This window comes from Carassius auratus, chromosome 21 (genome assembly GCF_003368295.1).
Source record: "Carassius auratus strain Wakin chromosome 21, ASM336829v1, whole genome shotgun sequence".
Taxonomy (NCBI): domain Eukaryota; kingdom Metazoa; phylum Chordata; class Actinopteri; order Cypriniformes; family Cyprinidae; genus Carassius; species Carassius auratus.
In genome coordinates this window covers 16732337-16752812 of record NC_039263.1, presented here as the reverse complement: position 1 = coordinate 16752812, position 20476 = coordinate 16732337, and the positions used below count along the sequence as shown (strand labels likewise).

Genomic DNA, 20476 nt, shown 5'->3' with positions numbered 1-20476 from the left:
ATTTCGGCTCATTCCAAAGCTTCTTTTCAGGCATTTCTTGAGGGATTCTCACAGAAATCTTCTGAACTCGCCAGATAAGAGGCACCTCTCCTGACAATCCAAAGTGGCTGCCATGTCACGGAATGAGATAAGGATCGTGGAGATGTTGCTGAGGGACAGTGTTGAGTGATGGCATTGACTAGACAGAGCTAAACACTTCACAGCTCTTTTAACCACAAGACTCCAGCATCAGCATTTCAACTGATTTTCACAATTGTCAAGAGATGTGCATCATTATTCATCTCTTACAATGCGCAACTAGCAACCATTCAAGAATGTCAAAAGTTATGTAATAATAAAAGATATGGATGTTACCCGTTTTTCAGGAAAGTGGATGGAGACGCAAAGGGAAATTATATTATTGTAAATATTATATTATTACACCAACCCCACTTAAAAATTAGTCCTAATGGGATCTTCACAACATTGTTTAGACACTTAAACACCTAAATAAAACCCTTCTCCACCCAGCAATGAAGAAACTTTCAGTTGATCTTGACCACATCTGGAACAAGACGCGATCACAAAATATTAATATCATGACATTCCTCAGATAACGCCATTGTTATTTCTGTTCATCTAGTCTTTGGGGCAATAAAACAAGCTTGCCAATTCCCGAAAAGACCCATTAATCCTTAATACGCTTTTTGTATGAGCTGTTTTATGGAGTCTGGAGCTGATTCAAACAGCTGTGTGGTTAGCTGTGGTCTGTTTAAAACACCTCGACCCTGGCCAGAGTAGATCGACTCTTCACTACTGTACGGATCCAAAAATACAGGCCTGGACTCTTATGTGAGGAAACGAACACAATGTACTGAGAGAAAGATGCCTCAGTAGCACTCCGAAAAAAGACTTTGCATGCTGGGATATAAAGTTGTCCTTGTGAATTATCCTGCTTGTTTTTATCACAATGCACATGAGCTCCTTGACATTAAAACACAAAACAGTAGAGTTTAACGGTTGTCAAACCGGTCAACACAGATGCGGTTGGATTGTATCATTGACAGTGTCTGTTGTATTACATAGAAGACTCAAAGCCCTTCACCTGAGTCCAATTAGATTCTGAAGTTAAAATAGATCTATGGTAACATGGTTTTGCATGTACAGTTTAAGTGACTGATCTTTGATTTTAGACAGTGTCTTTTTAGAACTAATTAAAAACAGTAAGTTATTTAATGAACTTCACAATATTGACTTTTGTTTTAAGGTTTATTACTGCAATGCTGATTTGAAACAGTTTGTATTGTATAATCGGACTGTATAAAAAGATGGTTTAACCTGGTCAGAATTATTTTTTTATTTTTTATTAGACACTTACAGTACTAGACTGACCCGGGAGACCTATTATTGACCGGTATATCAAACATCTATAGTTATATGTCTGTCCAATGTTTTGATATGATATTATTGATGATAATAGTGCAAAATTGTGTATAGAGAACAAAAGCACTGTCAAAATAACAGTCAACTGAGGAATAATTCTACAAATAGAGCTCAGAAACAGCACTGCCTGCTGGAGAGGACTCCGTATAACCTCTTGTCTGTACACACTCACTGATATGGGATAGTAAATTCAGTGACATTATCATGCTATTCTTGCTGTCAATATATTTATGGTAACATGGCATAGACTTGCCTGAGGTTTGTGTGAAGGTCAGTCAGGGATGCTCTCTGCGCTAACGTCACAGCGTGGCTCCAAGTTTAAAACAACCCTAACCCTACTGCTGTAAATATTTTGTCCCTGGCTAATACTGCACAAACACACTTTAGAGAACAGGAGATTTGCAGCCTGGACATTATAGTCCTGATCCAAACTTTACACTCGACAGAACACTGCAGCTGTGAACATCCCCATGACTGACTATACATAGCCATCTACATAAACACAGCTATATATACACATACTGTATCCACACTACCATTCAAAAGTTGGGTGTCAGTAATGTTTTTTATTTGAATACATTCATGTGTTTATTTAGTTTTATGCATGTAAAGATGTATTAATTACAGTAAAGACTATGTATATTGTAAAAAAAAAAAATAAAGGTCTATATATATATATATATATGTGTGTGTGTGTGCAAGAAACCTTTTTTTTCAGGACTCACAAATTCACATAATAGATAGATTAGATAAATTCAGCTTTTACATCAACAATAACTTATATTTTAAAATAAAATAAAAACTTCGAAATTGTCATATTTCATTATTTGTGATCAAATGACTTGTGCCTTAGTGAGCATAAGAGACTTTATAAGAATATAATTTTAAAACATTCTTACTGACCCCAAACTTTTGAACAGTAATGGATAGACAATCTACTACTGAAAAGGTTTCTATTTAGCATTTTTCTAAATGAATTCCCAATACAAATAATATCAACATAACAAATTGAATGAAAATTTGTTTTTCATAAAGTTCCTCTTTTCAGAAAATATTTGGTTCGTCCTTTTGCTTTAATAACTGCATAACCTCCACAAGTCTGTGTAAAACCGTGATCATGTGATTCAGCATAATTTTAAAAAAATAATCCAAAGATTCACATGACCAGTGTCAAACATTTGCTTGCTCAATTAGTGGCCCAGAAATACTGCAGAATCTTAAATATTTCACTAACTTTACAACATAACTGACATATTAAATATCCAAAATATAGTCATTTTCAGGTTTAAATTACATTTAGACTCCTAGATTTTCAACATAGCTTCAAGGATGAAATTCAACAGTACCACTGAAGTAGGTTACTAAAATAGACTGCCCTCATGGCACCTTTGCATGTTATATACATACAGTATGTGTACTAAAAAGCGTTTATATTAATAAAACAGTCTGCTATTAGGCAGCGACCTGCTATCAGACAGCACATTGAAGAACACATAGTAACCTATAATATCCTCTCCACTTCCAGTATACAATCTTACATACACCCCATTGCTGATAACAGTGCTGCCAAATCCTGTGTGCTGTTTACTAAAAGCTCCCTCTGTACAGCAGGCCAGAACTCCTCTGCAAAACCTCAAAAAGCATAAAAAGAACCTCCAGATCTTTGACATTAACCGCTCCATTTTAACCAAAGCTTCACATTCAGGGAATTTAGACAATAAAAGGATCTTAAAAGGACACTCAAACTGTTTGGGTTTCTTAAATGTCAGGCCTAATAGCAAGGATACGGTACAACGAGGGTTGTACCTTGTCAACATTTATCTTTATTTTAAGAGTGGAATGGCTTGGACGAATGCTTTTAAGAACGTCTGCACCGCAGCTTAGAGGATGGCGTCTGGAGGTACTGTTTGTGCATGGCCATCTCCTGTGTTTTAAATCAGAGTAATGTTCAGCTGGCCAGATGATGAAAGGGATTTGCATGCACTGAATCTGGTGCTCTGTGTACTTAAACTGTTAAAAGAAGCAAACAGGTGGAACAGGTGGGCACGATTCAAGACATATAGAGAGATGATCGACTGTTAGACATCCCTTTTATCTGCAGTCACAGTTTCCTTTGGGGATTAAGATAAGATGCCACCATACAAACAAGAGATTCTGTGCAGGCATGAAACTTTTTAGTAGTGCTTGCTAAGCCGAGTGTCGCTATTTTCTACTGGTCATATATCAACAAGAGTCGCCCTGCACAGGTTGCTACAGACATGAATGATATGCCTAAATCATGTAGCTTTAACTTTTTTTAATAAATACACATAAATGCCCATAGATTTATATTGATGGAGTATTGACCTGTAAATGACCACCTAGAAACTACATGGAACATCCTACAGTACCTGTCCACTAATAATTAATATATAATATAATAGAATCATGAGCTTTAATAGATTTGTCCTCTTGCTCAATCAAATTCACATGATCAGTCACAAATTTACTTGGTTGATTAGAAACTTGATAAGTGACCTTTATTGTGTAGAATCTAAAGTTTATTTTACATCATACAATTTTTTTTAAAGGTCTAAAATCATACAACATTCTATCCATTTTCAGGTTTAAATTCAATTTAGACTTCTGGATTTTCAAAAATACTTGGAAATTAGGGTCCATAAAATGGTCCAACAATTATTTAATTACTGTAGATTTATATTACAATATTTATTGTTTGTAGATTTGCATTGAAATGCTTTGGAACCATTAGTGTGCTAGAAAATGTGACCAACACTTTAAAGATCACACTTTAAGCGTGCAAAATTTGTTTGGACACTGCAATGGTCATTATATGACAACACAAATAATAAAACCAAATGTTAAAACATACAATCTACTCCACTTTCCTACAGCGCTGCAGTTCTAATTTTATGTTCTTTTTTTAATATAGCTACAAGGTCATGCCGTGGCGTATAGATTTTCTATTGGTCACAAGGCTTCATGTTCAGTAAACTCTAACCAGCGAGTTTGTAACACTGCAAAATGCTAAACTTCACATGAGCTTGGGTTTCTGCTCTTCCACATCCACATGCATATGAATGAAAGTCAGTAATGCTGGATTTTGGCATGCAAATGTTTACAGTTCCAGAACCCATTGACTCCATTCAAAAAGTGAATGCACCAAATATTGTAGCGTATTCCAAATTACTCAAACATTCCATATTCTAAAGCTTTGGTGTTTTTTTTTAATTCAGCTGTTTTCAGTCTCCATAAATATGCAGCTCACCAAACTGGTATGCATGTATGCATAAGTAGTTTCCAGTGAGAATCTGGTCTGGTGCGAGTCCACTTTTAAGCTTATTGAACTGGATTAGGCTCTATCTGCAATAGAGATGTCAATGCAAAGGAGCATCAGTGATGATCTCCAAGAATGTAGATTTAGTAACAGTCCAGTAGGGGAAAAAGCCACATCCTTTGACATCACAGAGACAAACCACACAGTAATTGTCATAATTGTGGTGAAGGAACAGTGTGCACAGCTAGCTCCAATCATATTTCATCTGGTGTTTTTCAGCACTTTTAGCACTGGAGATAACTTGGTGGAAATAATGGAACGGTCATGAAGACAAATTTAATCTGCTTTCAGCACTGTCATACAGAACCAACAAGCAGAAGCATCAGGCACATTCATTAGTGTGACCACAAACATCTACAAGACCCTCCAGAACACTGGCGTTAAGAGAGATAAAGCACTAACTGATAGACGGACCAGACACGGAAAACCAAAATGAATGAAACCGTAATTGCTGGAATGTGTTTTTCCCACCATGTCAGAAATGGCCCATACCTTGCCTCAAAATAAATGAATTAAAGCTTGTTTGGATACTTTGAAGCACTTTCCCAACAATCCCTCACCTCTTAAGAGAGATCAGGAGAAGGTGCGTGAAGATACCATCATGTCTGAGTGCCATCTCTTGCAAATGTGAAAGAACCCACATGGACTTGAGATCAGAGAAAACATCTCCACCCTCAACTCCAGACATAAATGGGAGGAAAACCTGACAATGGGTAATCACTGTCACTTGTGCACAGATATTCCCTCATCAGAAGATGCAAGTGGCTTCTTCAGCAGCCCTATCTAGGCATTGTGTTGCCCGCAACACTGAAGGCATGCAATATTGAGAAATGAATGACCGTTCGTGCCATCGGTTCTCTTATCAGGATGTTTATTAAGAGGGATGCTCTGTGATACAGTGGAGAGAGAATAAACATTTCACAGTATGACATTAATTCCTCACCGTGGCACATTGAAACATTCGAAGACCCGCCCTCTTCCCTCCCATGTATTGCGACAAAGCTGAATTATTTCTATGCAAGAACCGGTCTATAAAAAAAAACATCCTAAGGGCGGGAGGGAACACAAACTCCATATTAACCCAAACCGGTGTCCGATAATTGCTTCCTTTCCCTTGCAGCAATAGATTCCCTTATTTTTCACATATTGAACATTCCTGAATCTGATGAAATTTAGCATCTAAACTGAAGCTTAATTGTGAAGAATGGTGTACCACCTTCCTGCATCCACAAAATCTAGGAATAAACTACACGTGCCTCACACAGCCCAGCTCGAGGTGAACATTAGCAGAAGAGTGTGTGACTGTGGAAGTGAGGGATTGTTTTGGTCGGGTTGAAACTGTGGAGAGGTAGGGTCGTTGTAATGGTCTGTCTTGGTTCCTGTATTTCATAGGATCTACTCCATTAGGTCCCAGTGGGTAAAGTACAGTACAGCTGTTCAAATCCCTGTCAAATACTGTGGAGGATTACTGCTGGGAACAAATTTGGGAGGACAACAGGGTAGATATACGGTAACTACTCACACTAACCTCACCGCTACAGTGACATTCACTTGAATTATGAGTGGTGCACGCAGGAATACAAATCATTTTATGGAGGAGCCACACGTGTTTGGGATTGTGCATAAATCTTCAGTGATATTCACTAGAACTTTATCTAAGAAACGATCCTTCAAAGCTTCATGCCATTAAGAGAAAAATTGCATTGTTTGGAAATGGTCCTCTGAAAAAGTTGATTTCTCATCTTTGAACAACACCATACACCAACAGCTGGTGAATTAATGCACATGGCAAGTTCTCAAGATATAAACAATTAAGCAAGAAAAAGGGAAAAAAGCATACAGTTTATGGCTTTGAAAGAAATGGGTCATATGTATGCTAACACTACCAAAAACAGATTTAAAAACGGAGTGCTGTGCTATATAAAACCTGATCTATAATGAATACAAAACCAGATGATAACTGGTTAGCTTGATTTTTTTAATGCAAATTAATGTGATACTGTAATGCTTTTTTTCCTTTTAACTTGATTCAAATGGGGGACCAAAAAAAAAAAAGAACATTTATAGAAAGGAAAAACAAAAGTTGTACTGGATGAGTACTGAATAAACTACTTATATCTACTGCAAAATTGAAATGGCATAGAGTGTGTCATTAACAGCTTGATCCTATTAATGCTAATTTAGATCTAAGGGTTAATTGGGTTTGTTCGATCTCCTCGTCTCTGTGACTCATCTGGTGCAAAGCAAGGTCAAATCTTCTCTTTCCTCTCTAGCCCTCGCGGACCTTGGCAGACAGAGCATCACAAGTCTTCTTGGCATCTCCCAAAAGCATGGATGTGTTTGGTTTGTAGAAGATAGGGTTGTCTACAGCGGCGTAGCCAACTCCCAGAGATCTTTTCATCACAATGACCTGGAGGGATAAAAGCAGAGATTGCAGCATTTTGTCTTACCCTGGAACAAAAGGTAGCTGGAAAATTCACATCAAATAAAACCCTGTACATTGCCCTTAAATTACCAATGGCTTTTTCCATTGAGTTGAGCCAGCTAATTTAAACTCTTCAACATTATTCCTGTAATAACATTGCATGCACCTGCATGTGAAGTGGCAGAGAAGGTTTTAGGATTTGTATAAGAGGGTGCAAAAAGAGCCTGTACTTCCAACATGTAATGGTTATTTAAGTATCTGCCATTTACAAAATTAAGAGTCATTAGTGTCTTGAACACCACATTTTAGGCTGAGCAGTTTCTGGGAAAGTTGTCGAGAGCAGCGCTTTGATTGGGAGCATCTGTTTGGGAAGGAGAACATTTGGTAACTGAATAAGTTAAACCAGAAAGGAGAGCCCTTGTTGCTGGTCTAGTTTTAGTGTTATTCAATACACTGAAAGATTTTTGGATTGAAATGACCCTCATCTTGAGACTTCAAAATCAGCAGCCGGATCCTTTTAATATCATCATCTGTCCCTCAAAAGCCCTGCAGATGTTCAATGCCAGCCAGGTGATTGGGACAGCGTTCAGACACACCCATCTTCATTTCTCAAAGAGTCACATGACCACTTTACCCAGGCTCAGCATCCCCCAGGACAGAACAACAACCTTTTGTTAAATTATTCATAGGGCAGCTGGTTTCATTTGGGGATGAGGTTACACATGAAGGTCTTTAACAAGGCTGGGAGCAATCAGTAGTGTGGATGTTACACGAGATTGAGGATATCAAAACCAACGGAGACGATTGACAGGGAAACTTCGAATTCGGCCGCACTATTGTGTCATCAAGACCGTCACTGTTCTAAGTTGGTCAAGTTCCCTCTCTGAGACTTGGCTACACTTACAAGTTGCTACAAATTAGGAAGGCTTTGGTTCAAAGCGATAGAGTTTGCATAATTCCATATGGAATTATGGAACAGGTTAACAAGCTACAAGCAATTACTTGTGGGAGAAGGTCGACTTATTTACACATTCGCAAACGTCAAGCCCCAGTACTCCGAGTGATTTCCCTAGAGAAGGTCTGGCCACAATGGGCCTGTCATGTGGTGAGGCACACCAGCCCCACATTTTAGGGAAAGTATCGGTCGGATGCTCTGAAATGTCATCATTCCAGAACGAGCGAGTCAGCGCTAATGAAAGCAGCGTGAGGCTTGTCTTGCTGGAGATACAGTACACCTGGACCAAAGCATGGTTACAGTGGGAGCCAGCTGTGGGGATGGGATGGAGATTTTCATATCGCTCTGGGTGGGAGAGTGAGGAATGGTCTGTATTACAATGCTTTATTCTGGCTAGGCCATAAAAGTAAAGCCTGATACATACGGGGTATGAGTATGTCGTACACTGTTCTGTTAGTTTTTTTTGGTCATTCAGCTCACCAAAGCTGCATTTATTCGACTCAAAATACAGTAAAAATGCTAGTATTGTGAAAGATTATTACCAATTTAAACAAGTGTTTTATTTTGATATATTTTAAAATGTGATTTTATTATTGTGATGGCTAAGATGAATTTACAACAGCCATTACTCCAGTGTTCAGGGTCACGTGATACTATAGAAATTATTTTAATGTTGATTTGGTGCTACTCAACATTTTTCGTGGAATCGGAGAGATTTTTTCAGGACTCTTTGATGACAAGACTATTACTGGAAATAGAAATCTTTTGTCAAATTATACATTTCTTTGCCACTTTTCTACTGCATGGTACGGCAAGGTATGGCTCAGTACGGTTCACTTTTGGGGGGTTTTCTACTGGATACAGTACCTGGTACTTTTTTTAGTACCACCTCAGTTGAGGTTCCAAGTAAACTGTACCAAAACCAAAATGTGATGTGTAAAAACTCTGCTGATCACTGAGAGAAACTTCCCTACTTGCATCACTGAACTTGCGACACAAACACAAAAGAACAGCTAGATTTGAAATGTTTTGAATGAGTGCACCTTTTTATAAAAACCCCAAAATTGTTTGTCCGTAGCAGAAGTACAGAAGTTCCTCTTGGTGATAGCAGAGGAGCGGATCCAGAGAGAGCTTGATGGGGCGACGCAAAATGCGAAATTTTTTTCAAGAGTCTCGGCAGTTAAGGGTGGCACACAATGTGAATAATGACATGTGAATAATCCCGCCCACTCTAAAGCGATAATAAACTGCAGTGGAAATGCAAACCGTGCCGAGCTATGCTGTACCGTACCGTACCGCGCAGCAGAAATATGCCATTTGATCAATTTAATGTGCCCTTGCCAAATACATTTCTTTAATTTATATTTAAAAGTTGCCTGGCATAAACAACTTATAGGATGCTCACCTGCTTGGACTTCCAGACTTCCAAAACAGGCATGCCAGCAATGATGGAGTTGGGGTCCTCCTGGGCCGCTGAGTTAACGGTGTCATTAGCTCCAATAACCAAAACCAGGTCAGTTTCTGAAAAACAATGGAAAGCACGATTATAGATTTTATATCCCACAAATGACACCAAAATAAAACACCAAAAATGTATATCATACCAGGGAAGTCTTCATTGATCTCCTCCATCTCCAGCACAATATCATATGGCACACCAGCTTCAGCCAGCAGAACGTTCAGTTGGCCTGGCATACGACCAGCCACAGGGTGGATTCCAAACCTGAACACACACACACACACACACACCAGATCAGTGACCTCTTAGATCGCCTGATACACATATGGCATCCAAATAAAGCACTAGCAGAGTCTTTGAACACAGTTAAGCAGGAGTGCTTTGGGGTAGGGGTCAGGGTTTGGCAAGAGGTTAAGAGAGAAGGAAATAAGCAGTGGCTGAAGGTATCTTTTTAATGCCAGAGGTAGTAAAGTGCATGAGCTAAGGGGAAATGTCTTGAGGAAGACGATTGGACCCCCAGGGCACGTGGGCAGCTTTACGACTTCTCTGTAAAAACAGAAGATCACAGCCAACAGGCTTAGAAGAGACACAGGAAGTGATATGCCTGCTTTTTTTTTCCCTACATTTTTATTTGAGGATTGCACTATTTCAGGTTCAAAAGGTATAGGGGACCAAACTCACTACCAAAAAGTAACCAATATAAAAAAGAAATTGTATGTTTACCTTAACAGATGATTAAAGCCAGGAATGTCATATTTTGTGATTTTAAATAACCCTTTCATGGTTTTTTAAAAAAAAATAGTAGGAACTTTATCCAAACAGCTCTGCACAAGACATGTATGGCAACTATAAGCAATAAACTAAATCAACCACCAAAGCCAGGTCATCAGTTAAAATAAAATAAAAAGCATTCAAATCAAAAGACCACAAAAAACAAAACCCCAAGAGAAGGCCTGGAAACATTTTTTTAAATAATTAGCATACAAAAATAAAAAGTATATTACTTAAGATTATAAAAAAATAAAATAAAAAAGTAATTGACTAAAGCACCAAAAGTAAAAAATATATTTTTATAATAATTAATTTAAATCAGCTACACAGCTTCCATAAAATAACTCTTCGTATAAGGATGGCAAGCATGGTTGTGCACCTTTAACCAATTTACCTGACCTAAGCAGTCACTACAACCAGCCCACTTCCGATCTTGTTCGAATTAACATGTCAGAGTTGTTTACTTCATAATTAGTCCATTTCTGGAGCATTCAGGCCAGTTCAGCATTTATACACTACTTGATCTCACATTTTGTTTTATCTTACACTTCCATTTTGTCAATTATTTTCTCATCCATTTTCTCGAGAGAAGTAGACTTTCAAATGATGGTTGCTATTTGTCTAACAAGTGTCTACTCGGGGGAAAAAGGATCATGTCAAGCTTGCAGTTGCTTTCCATCAAATCCGACATCTGTTCATCAGCTTCCTTTAAATGTAAACTCGTTTGTCAAAAAGGAAATGAGGAAAAAACATGTTCAATAATAAACTAAGAGGAAATATACTTAGCGGACAGGCCTCGAAACATTCAAGACATGGGGTTTGTCAATCAACTCTGACGTTGGCTTACATAAGCTGCAGCTGTGTGCGAAAAACAGTCTGGGTGGACAATGAATCCAAGCTCAGTTCTGCCATCCAAACCAGCCCAGCCGTTCAGCTATTCCCATTACCACTGCACCACGTTTCACCGCACTGAACCAACACACGCTCTGGAAGAAAAAAGGGATTCTTTTCAAGCACTACCTTCCAGCCCAGAGGAGATTCGGACTCCTTTCAATGAACCAAATCTTTCCAAAAACGAGAGTAATAATCTTTATTGAGAGACAAAAGGACAGAAACTTAATAGGAATGATAAGGAGAGTTTACACCGTGTCAGTTCTACCCACTGTCCTCTTGACAGGGAGACACCACGAGCCAATTATCCCAAAGAGAGCGAGGGGGAGAGCGGCGGGTGCGCTACCTAATCTGTCCACTCTTTGGCCACCCATCTCCCCTTCTAATCAACTGCAAATGCTCTAATTGGCAGCAGCTGTTGGGCTCTCAGATCAAACGAATGAATGAAAATTACACAAGCTTCCGGTCTGCATCTCTCCTCCACAAACACACAGTGCCCGCAGCTCTAGAGAGAGAACACAGGAATCTAGCTTATAGGTGATGGATCTGACAAGGTGGCAGCTGAATTAAATAAGTGTACAAGTGACTATTTAAGTACCCCACAAATTGCATTATGGGAAACTATCTTGAAAGACAAGAAAGTTGCAGGGAATGATAATCTGATGCAGCACACAACAATCTCCATCATCGGCAATCTGCTTTTGAGAAAAGCATGCATGGTTGACCACTTTGTGACCAAGTTGCTGACCAGTACTTCATTGCTTAAGTGTATTAAACGGGTTGGCAGCACATCATGGGATTCTGGGAATGATTAAAAAGCATTTGTGTGAGGGAATGGCTTAATGAAAAATCACAGAGTCACAGATGACATCATAATTGACACTTCTGACTGCCAAGAGTGTGGTGAAACCAGGCTAGCGCCGACAACCACTATCTAGTGGGGACCAGACAACAAAAGAATTGACACCATCCAGTGTGAGGATGGGAAAATAAAAATAAAAAAAAGGGGCAAAGGAAAATCAAAAATGGAGCCAAAGTGGTCAGCTGTAGCCTTGTGAAAAGTACATTCAAATCAGATGCCTGTTTACAAAGGATTGCCAATGTCTCTCATTTGGACTTCTTGCTGCTTTAATAGAGATGAGGACAGGAAGAGATGGGGAGCGAGAAACATTACAGTATTAGGAAACGTCGGAACTTGAACTTGTGTTGTCCATATGAGGGCTACAAAGCAATGTGCATGTATGCGTCCAAAATAAAAATGTTATTAAAATAATTCAATTTAAAACTGACACACATTTTCAAATAAATATACCTAATTGAAATATTCATAGAAAACTTTGATTTATTTTATTACAGAAGGAGGTCACCTGATAGTGGACATTACCGATACCAATAGCTAGGTTGGACCACACTGACCAAGGCGATTAATCAACTGTACTTCAACCATACTTTGTAATTCAATAAAAAAAACATGAATAATTATTAATAGTGTAATAATTAATAACTAATTATAGTGATGATTAAAGTTAGCTCATAGTTTATTAACTAATGCTATCAGAAGAAACCTATGAAATTTAAACTTGTATTTTTTTATAAAAAAAATAATAAATAATAATAGCACTAGTTCCGCTAGCAATCAATTATCGGTGCCGATTAATCTGCAAAACTGGTGGAATTTTTACCAGACTCTTAAATTTGTGACTTGACAAACTACCATTGAAAACAAAAGGAAACCCAAAACTAATGGCTTGCTCACACAAGGCATTATAGATAATTTTACTACTACTTATATGAGGGTGGCAAGATTCAAATGAGTCTCGACAGTCTCAACATGAGAAACTTTTAAAAATACTGAAAGCTCATGGTTGTTGAAGCATCTCTAGGGTCAGACCATCAGGCACACGGTCTTTCCACGCCCTGCAACCTGAGAGGTGTCACCGGGACTGTGGAAAGTATTGCGTAGCCTGCACCTGTCGCTCCGTTCTTCACCGGCTCTTTCACAGCACTGGGAGGCCTGGGGTACACTGCGCTCTCAGATCACAGGGCATTACACGTAACACTGGAGAGGCAACAAAAGCCCCAGACAATAGAGCAACTGAATGACGATATTCAAAAGGCACTCTTTGAAATGGAGGAGTCTGACATGCAGAGAGAAACAGAGAGTAGCCTGCCATTCAGAGGATCCCCAGACTGACCTGCAACTAGTGAGTTCAAACACTCACCCCTGCGGTACTGACGCAACTTAGACCCCCTCAGAGAAACTAAAACTTACACAGGCTAAACTATAAGGCAAAATGTTTGATCGACTTTATCGAATGTCTGAGAAATTCACAGAAATCACATTTTGATTTAAAAACAAATGAATTTAATAGATAAAATTTATTTTGACTTAAATATTTGTTTTAATTGGTTCTCTACTTAAACATTTCATGCAGTGGAAAAACACACATCGGAATTAGAAGAAGCAACAGAGAAAAAGAAAGGAAAAAGGGAGATTCCAAATGTCATCCAGTTCAATAATTCATAGGACACTGTATACTATTAAGGGGTGTCCTGCATCCGCCACTGAGATGAATGGGAAATGTTAACGGATAGCTTTCGCCTGGTATCCTGGATCTTGTGGTGCACACGTGGCTTAATAAAGGTGTCGAATGACTTCAGCAGTTAAGATTTGAAAATGACTGTAGATGTTTGAATGTTTCTTACCTGACTTTCTTGCCCTGCTCAGTCAGTGACTTGACAAGGTCAGCAATAGGATACTGAGCTTTCGCTGCACACAGCCCATAACCTGAAGTAAAAGACACAGCAATTAAAATGAGAAACAAACCTAAACTTGACAGGCAAAAACCAGTCGCTATTAATATATGAAGCCTAGGAAACTCAATTTGGGAAATGAACTCTGCATGAACCAGACACATTTTTATATTTTTAGTAATCATAGCTCAACCTTTTTCCAAAATGTGTCATGTGAATTGATTTTACCTCAATAAATAATCCCGACTTATAAACAATAGAAAAAATCTGTTTTGAAAAGTAAGGCAAACAAGAGACCTGCTGCCACACATTTGTTATTCACAGATGAAATAATTCAAACTTGAATGACCTGCAGGATTATAAACAAACAGGAAAAAAAAGAGGAGGAAATTTCTTCATGTTGAAATACATCTTTGATTAAACTAGAAGGCGGTGCTAGAATTTGTAATAATATTTCACAAAAGTGTTTATTTTTACACCCTTGGTGTAGTTTGAAAGCAGCATAGAATTAACTGAACTTGGATCGGAAAAACGTACTGTGCCACAAAGACTTACTGATGCCATCAATAACCAATTTAGCAGTTACAGTAAGGAAAAAACTAATGTAAATTCCTCATGTCAGTCATTTTAAAGCCTCAGTTACTGCTGACACCTTTTGATAGGCTTGTCACAACAGCCTTCATATCCTCCTGCTTAAACAAGCATGTCATGGTGCATGCCGGCTAACCCTCCTCACTCCTAATGATTTCTTTACAGCTCTTTTTTTTTTAAACAAAAAGACATTTCTCCTTTGGAAAACAGCCATGGTTGGCTGACTTCAAGCTTAAACAGAAAAGTCTTAAATGTTTTCACAGATGTCAATCAACTAAACTAACTATGACTACTTAAATTAAACGAAAACGGAAACAAGGCCATTGCTTACTCAGTGTAAAGACTGAGCAGTAAAGGGAACCCCATTCAAAATGGACAGACAACGGAGGTTGATGGATGGATTTAGCAGCGAATGAGTGGAGAAAATTTAAGTGGGTTCAATTATGTGTTATTTAGCAGTCCAGTACTTCAATGTCAGTTAGGTCCATCAACAATTAACCCATCAAGTTCAGTCAGAAATCTGGGTGTAATCTTTGATGACCAACTGACTTTCAAAAACCACTTTGCAAAAAATGCTAGATCTTGCAGGTTTGCATTTCACAACATGGGAAAGATCAGGCCCTTTCTAACAGAGCATGCTGCACAACTTCTTGTCCAGGCCCTCATCATTTCTAGGCTGGACTACTGCAATTCTCTTCAAGCTGGACTTCCATCACACAGTCAAACCTTTACAAACAATTCAGAATGCAGTGGCATGACTGGTCTTTAACGAGTCCAAGTCACACCTATATTTAACTTTTGTGTAATGATTATGTACTCTAAGTGCTCATCTCCATTAACGAGAGTTGAATATTTAATGTAAATATTTACTAGAGATCGACCGATGTGGGTTTTTCTATAGCCGTCAGCCGATGGCCGATATGTGCTGGTTTAATGGTTTAATTACGATTTTTTTCTAGATCCTACATTATATTTATATTTTGACCTCACTATTCGGGTCCTTAAACTTATGAACTTAAATTTTATAACCATTTGGTGCAAAAATTTCTCATCCCTTTGCGGCTCAAACCAATAGACCACAGTGCTAATGGTGGTCAGACCTTTGTTGTCAGTGAACATAGCACTTTCTCAGACATCTTGTCAGTGGCTTAACAGGCAACGGTCAAGAGAGAAAAATTTGGATGCCTCAGAGCCTGTTGGACGGCCATTTGTTTTAAATAAAAGGGTCCGTCTCTGTTGTGCTTGGCCCTGCAATCTTGTTTACTCTGCGCTGTTTGCTATCATTTCTCCTTTTCTTTCTGTTCATATTCCCACATCTTACCGCTCATCTTTTCCACTGTCCTGTTGCCTTCTTCTCGACCTGCTGTCAGACCATAAAACAACTATAAAACAGTGCGTTGCGGAGAACAAAGCAGCATGAAAGTCGCTGCCATTGCTAAAAGACATTACGGAGGCCCCTGCTAAGAACCAGCCACAGAAAAATATTTAAGTCTGACTAAATATTTATTTGCCAACTGAACTTGTATTAAAAGGTAAACACAGTTAAAGTTCATCCGACACATCCTGTATCTGGGCAAAGAAACGTGGCACGACCCTGCCAGAAGAGAAAACCTGACATCACCCTCCTCACACGAACAATGCCACGGGAGGCCAACCGCAAAAAAAAAAAAAAACAAGCAGAGGAGAAGTTGAGCCCAAACAGACAGATAAAAAGTGCACACGAATGGGTCTATGGCTTCAAAAAACAAGTTAGACTTCAAGACCACCTTAGAACAAGCCCCAGCAGGCCTCAGGGTGCATTCTGGGGGGTTTATCCCACACAGGAGGGGTCAGAAAATTACCAGTGATGTAATGGGTGTGAAGAGAGGTTGCTTTAACAGACATAACATAAAGGATCGTTTGAAGTCGCTGATGGTTTGCTCCAGATCTAGTTGAAACGAAGTTTCAGATGTGCAAGGCTACAAAGGGCCTCCATTACCTGGAACGATGATGATATTCTGAGCCTCCCTGATTATCTCCACCGACTGATCCACGTTGACCTCAGTGTGGGTACCTGTGATCTCCATGGGCTTGCCTGTGCCGGTGGATGAGGTGCCGTAGCCACCCAGAATGACGTTTGCCAGTGAGCGGTTCATGGCCTAGCGAGAAAAAAAATAAATAAATACCCAGAGTTTGGAAATCAGGATTGCAGATTACGAAGTCCACCTCTCAGCAAAGTAAAAAAAGACTGCGTCAAGAAAATGGGTCTCTATACAACATTTAGACATTATTTACAGGATATTAAGCAAGTCAGCCAGACAGCCAAAATGACTCAAGTGCAATTTGCATGAGAAGGAAAAATAAAAGTGGATACATGTAAAATAATACCATTTGACTAAACTAAACTTACAATTTTTAACTAAACCATGATGTTGAATTCTCAAGTCCCACTGTGGTACAAGTGATGGGAGTCATTATAACAGGAACATCCAGTCTTTGATGGTTTCCACAAAATATTAAGCAGCACAGTTGTTTAATAAGAAATGTTTCTTGAGCACAAAATCTGTATATTGGAATGATTTCTGGAGGATCATGAGAAGTCTGGAATAATGGTTGCTGAAAATTCAGCCTCGCTTGACAGAAATAAATGAAAACTGCAAAGTTATTTTAAAAGTGTACTACCAATGTCACAATATTTGCTGTACTGCTGATAAAATAAACTCAAAATCTGGTTAGACTGGTAGTGTACATTCATATATACACATTTAAAAATTTAATTTGTGTGCGTGTGTGTTTTTTTCATTAAAATAATACATACTCTTTGAATTAATATTTAGAATTCATGGGCTGGAAAAAAACATTGCCACTGTTAGTTTCTAAGACAAATGACAACCACAATTTCTAGACTACCATAAACCATTCCAAATACAATGAGCACAAAACTACTTCATAAAAGAGGTGAACTTACCACACACATGATGTAGGAGAGGATGGCTCCAGAAGAGCCAATGAGGGCACCCACAATAGTCAGCAAGTTGTTATTGAGCAGGAAGCCTTCAGCACACAGGGCCCAGCCAGAATAGCTGTTTAGCACGGTGATCACCACGGGCATGTCAGCCCCTCCGATGGCAGCTGTCAGGGTCAGGCCCTACAAAGAAAATGAAAAGCGAGGTCAGAAAGCGGGTCAGAGAGAGAAAAAAAGAGTGGAGATCAAAGGTTACGGTAATGACAAGTGAGCAAAGCACAACAGTAACTCAATTCCATCATTTAAAGAAAGTCCACTAAAAGGAAAAATCACAAGCCTGAGGTATGAGCATTGTACACATGGATCATTTTTATAAAACGAGTGTGTTCATTTACACACTGGGTGATGATGCAAACAGGAAATGTGATATAGTGCATGCCAGAGCAACATATTTCAACACAGATTTGGTTGCAATGGGCTTCAATTAAGGCGTTTGTCAAAACACAGTATTCGTTTCACTCGTCCGTGATATCATCCCTGTATTATTAAACAATGTACTTTCCTCAAGGGAACAGGCCTAAACAAAGCCAGCTACCATGCATCATGTAAAAAAATACCTACGAACAAGCAGAAAGACGGACACTTTAAGAATAATCACTGTAAAAAGAGCCAGACACCATACTGCAGGTGACTGTTTATCTTTATGGAGGTAATAGGATCTATGCAATATAAAAAATGTCGACTTCCTGATTGACAAATTATGAAAGCCCCATGACGCCAATGTTTACCAGAACACCAAAAGCCTTCCCTTGGAATTTTCATGATATGTCATCATATGGTGGTGTGGTCTTATGGATTATATAAAATAAATAAATATAACTAAAGCCAAAGGGATTTGGGTTTCATGAGCTGCATTTACCCATGTCATGCTGTTCTTAAAATATATATACAGTATATATATGTGCGTGTATACACACACACACACACATACAACAGACTCCCTCAATACAATTTAGCTGCATAATTTCACCGAAAAATGCATAAGAAAAAGGACTTCAAACCATACACATTTAAAAACTTATTATATTATTGATAATTTATTAAATTATTGATAAATTATTACTTTTTTCAAATGATTTTATATACATCACAACAGAACAAAATAATAAAAAACAAACAATCAAAAATAAACTGACAAAAACAAAACGGCAAACAAAAAACACCACATCTAAACCACCGAAAAACACTCAAATTAATAAAAGATAATCTGTCCAAAAAAAATATAATACAATTTTGCAGGATTGTGAATCCCTTACCATGACAGCAGAGAGTGCAGACACGGAGCCCAGGCAGGTCAGGCCAGTGGTATAGCTGGGATCCAGCATGTAGGGGATCATGCCGCCCACACTGGCTGCCATGAGAGTGGCATTCAGTGCATGACGACCAGGAAGCATAAGGGGAGCGGAGTTCAGGAGACCTGCACGAGGAAGAGGTCAAGTTAGGAGAGCAACACAAAAAGTGGGTTAGCACGTACAACGGACACCATGTGCTCTTTGGGAATACGATGAGCGAAATAAAATTAGGGTAAGAACTTCTTGGAAACGAGAAACTTCCTTGAAAAAAAAAAGTTAACAACATGACATGCAGTTGTGTAAGTGCACTTTAGGCAGCTGCTAGCGCTCTGTAAACTATAATAATATGTACAAGACATATCATCAGTGCAAGACAAGTATGTGTACAGGAAAAATTCAGTAGGTGTTGTGCTGCGTAACAAGTTAGCGAAACTGTTGGACTGGGCGATTATGTACAGTACTCTACACTGACTCCCATTTTAGGCTGAAAGAAAAACTCACAAGGATACAAATGAGAATTCTAATCTGCTTTATCAGTTTAGGACTGCAGGCTTCAGAGCATTGGTAGTGGTGGAGGAATGGGAAAGCTCCTGAAGATAATGCGTTCCAGCTTTGAGGGACAAGTGGAAAATGACTGGGGGGCGGAGGGACTAATCAGTGCCAAATTCTGAGAGGTTCCGCCTGGCCAAGCTTTAAACATGAGGCATGTGTGGCACCGGTGGGCCTGTGAGTTAACAAACAAAGCCGCACCAGACAAGGAGGACCTAGATCCATGATATTAAGATTTCTAACAGGGCTGCACGATAAATATAAATGAAACTAAAACACAATAACCCTAGTGCAAGGCCTTGATTTCAATAATTAAAAACAGGTGCATCTCAAAATTTGAATATCATGGAAAAGGTTTTCATTTATTGTAATTGAATTAAAGAAAGCAGACTTTCTTATATTTTAGATTCATTGCACACAAATTGAAATATTTCAAGAGGTTTCTTATTTTATTATTCTAATGGTTACGAATTACAGCTTAGGAAATTAAAAAATTCAGTATCTTAAAAATCTCTTTATTAGTTTATAAATACTGGGTACCTCTTGGGCTAGTTTAGAACATGCAACCACAATAATGGAAAAAACTACTGACTTGACAGTTGTCCAGAAGACAATCATCAACATCCTCCACAAAGAGGGTAACAGAAGTTCATTGCTGAAAGGACTGGCTGTTCACAGAGTGCTGTATCAAAATATATTCATAGAAAGTTGACTGAAAGGAAAAAGCGTGGTAGGAAAAGGTGCACACGCAACAGAGATGACCACAGCCTTGGGAAGATTGTCAGGAAAATCTGAGTCAAGAACTTGGGAGAGCTTCACAAGAAGTGGACAGAAGCCGGAATCAGTACTTCAAGAGTCACCACACTCTGACATCTTCAGGAAAATGGCTACAGCTGTCACATTCATAGAACCAGGCCACCCCTGAACCAGAAAAAAACCTGTCATAAATTAAAGTAAATTTAGCATTTCATTTGGAACTCAAGGTCTGGAGTCTGGAGTGGCACAGAATCCAAGCTGACTGAAGTC

The 20476-nt window shown here is 38.7% G+C and overlaps 2 protein-coding genes across 4 annotated transcripts in view; both read right to left on the bottom strand.

Annotated features, from left to right (window-relative positions):
- Positions 1-20476, bottom strand: part of LOC113038752 (mitotic-spindle organizing protein 2) — a 1160083-nt gene that overhangs the window by 966584 nt on the left and 173023 nt on the right. The gene's annotated exons all lie outside the window — the stretch shown is intronic.
- Positions 4532-20476, bottom strand: part of LOC113038711 (NAD(P) transhydrogenase, mitochondrial-like) — a 37871-nt gene continuing 21926 nt past the window's right edge. Inside the window, exons 16-22 of one of the 2 annotated variants that reach the window (XM_026196331.1) lie at positions 18866-19026; positions 17553-17732; positions 16584-16743; positions 13967-14048; positions 9744-9862; positions 9545-9660; positions 4532-7169 (exon numbers count right to left, since the gene is read on the bottom strand). In XM_026196331.1, the coding sequence (XP_026052116.1) occupies positions 7029-7169; positions 9545-9660; positions 9744-9862; positions 13967-14048; positions 16584-16743; positions 17553-17732; positions 18866-19026 (959 nt within the window). In that variant the 3' untranslated portion in view covers positions 4532-7028. The remainder of the gene's footprint in view (positions 7170-9544; positions 9661-9743; positions 9863-13966; positions 14049-16583; positions 16744-17552; positions 17733-18865; positions 19027-20476) is intronic. The other variant, XM_026196330.1, reaches the window with a different exon arrangement.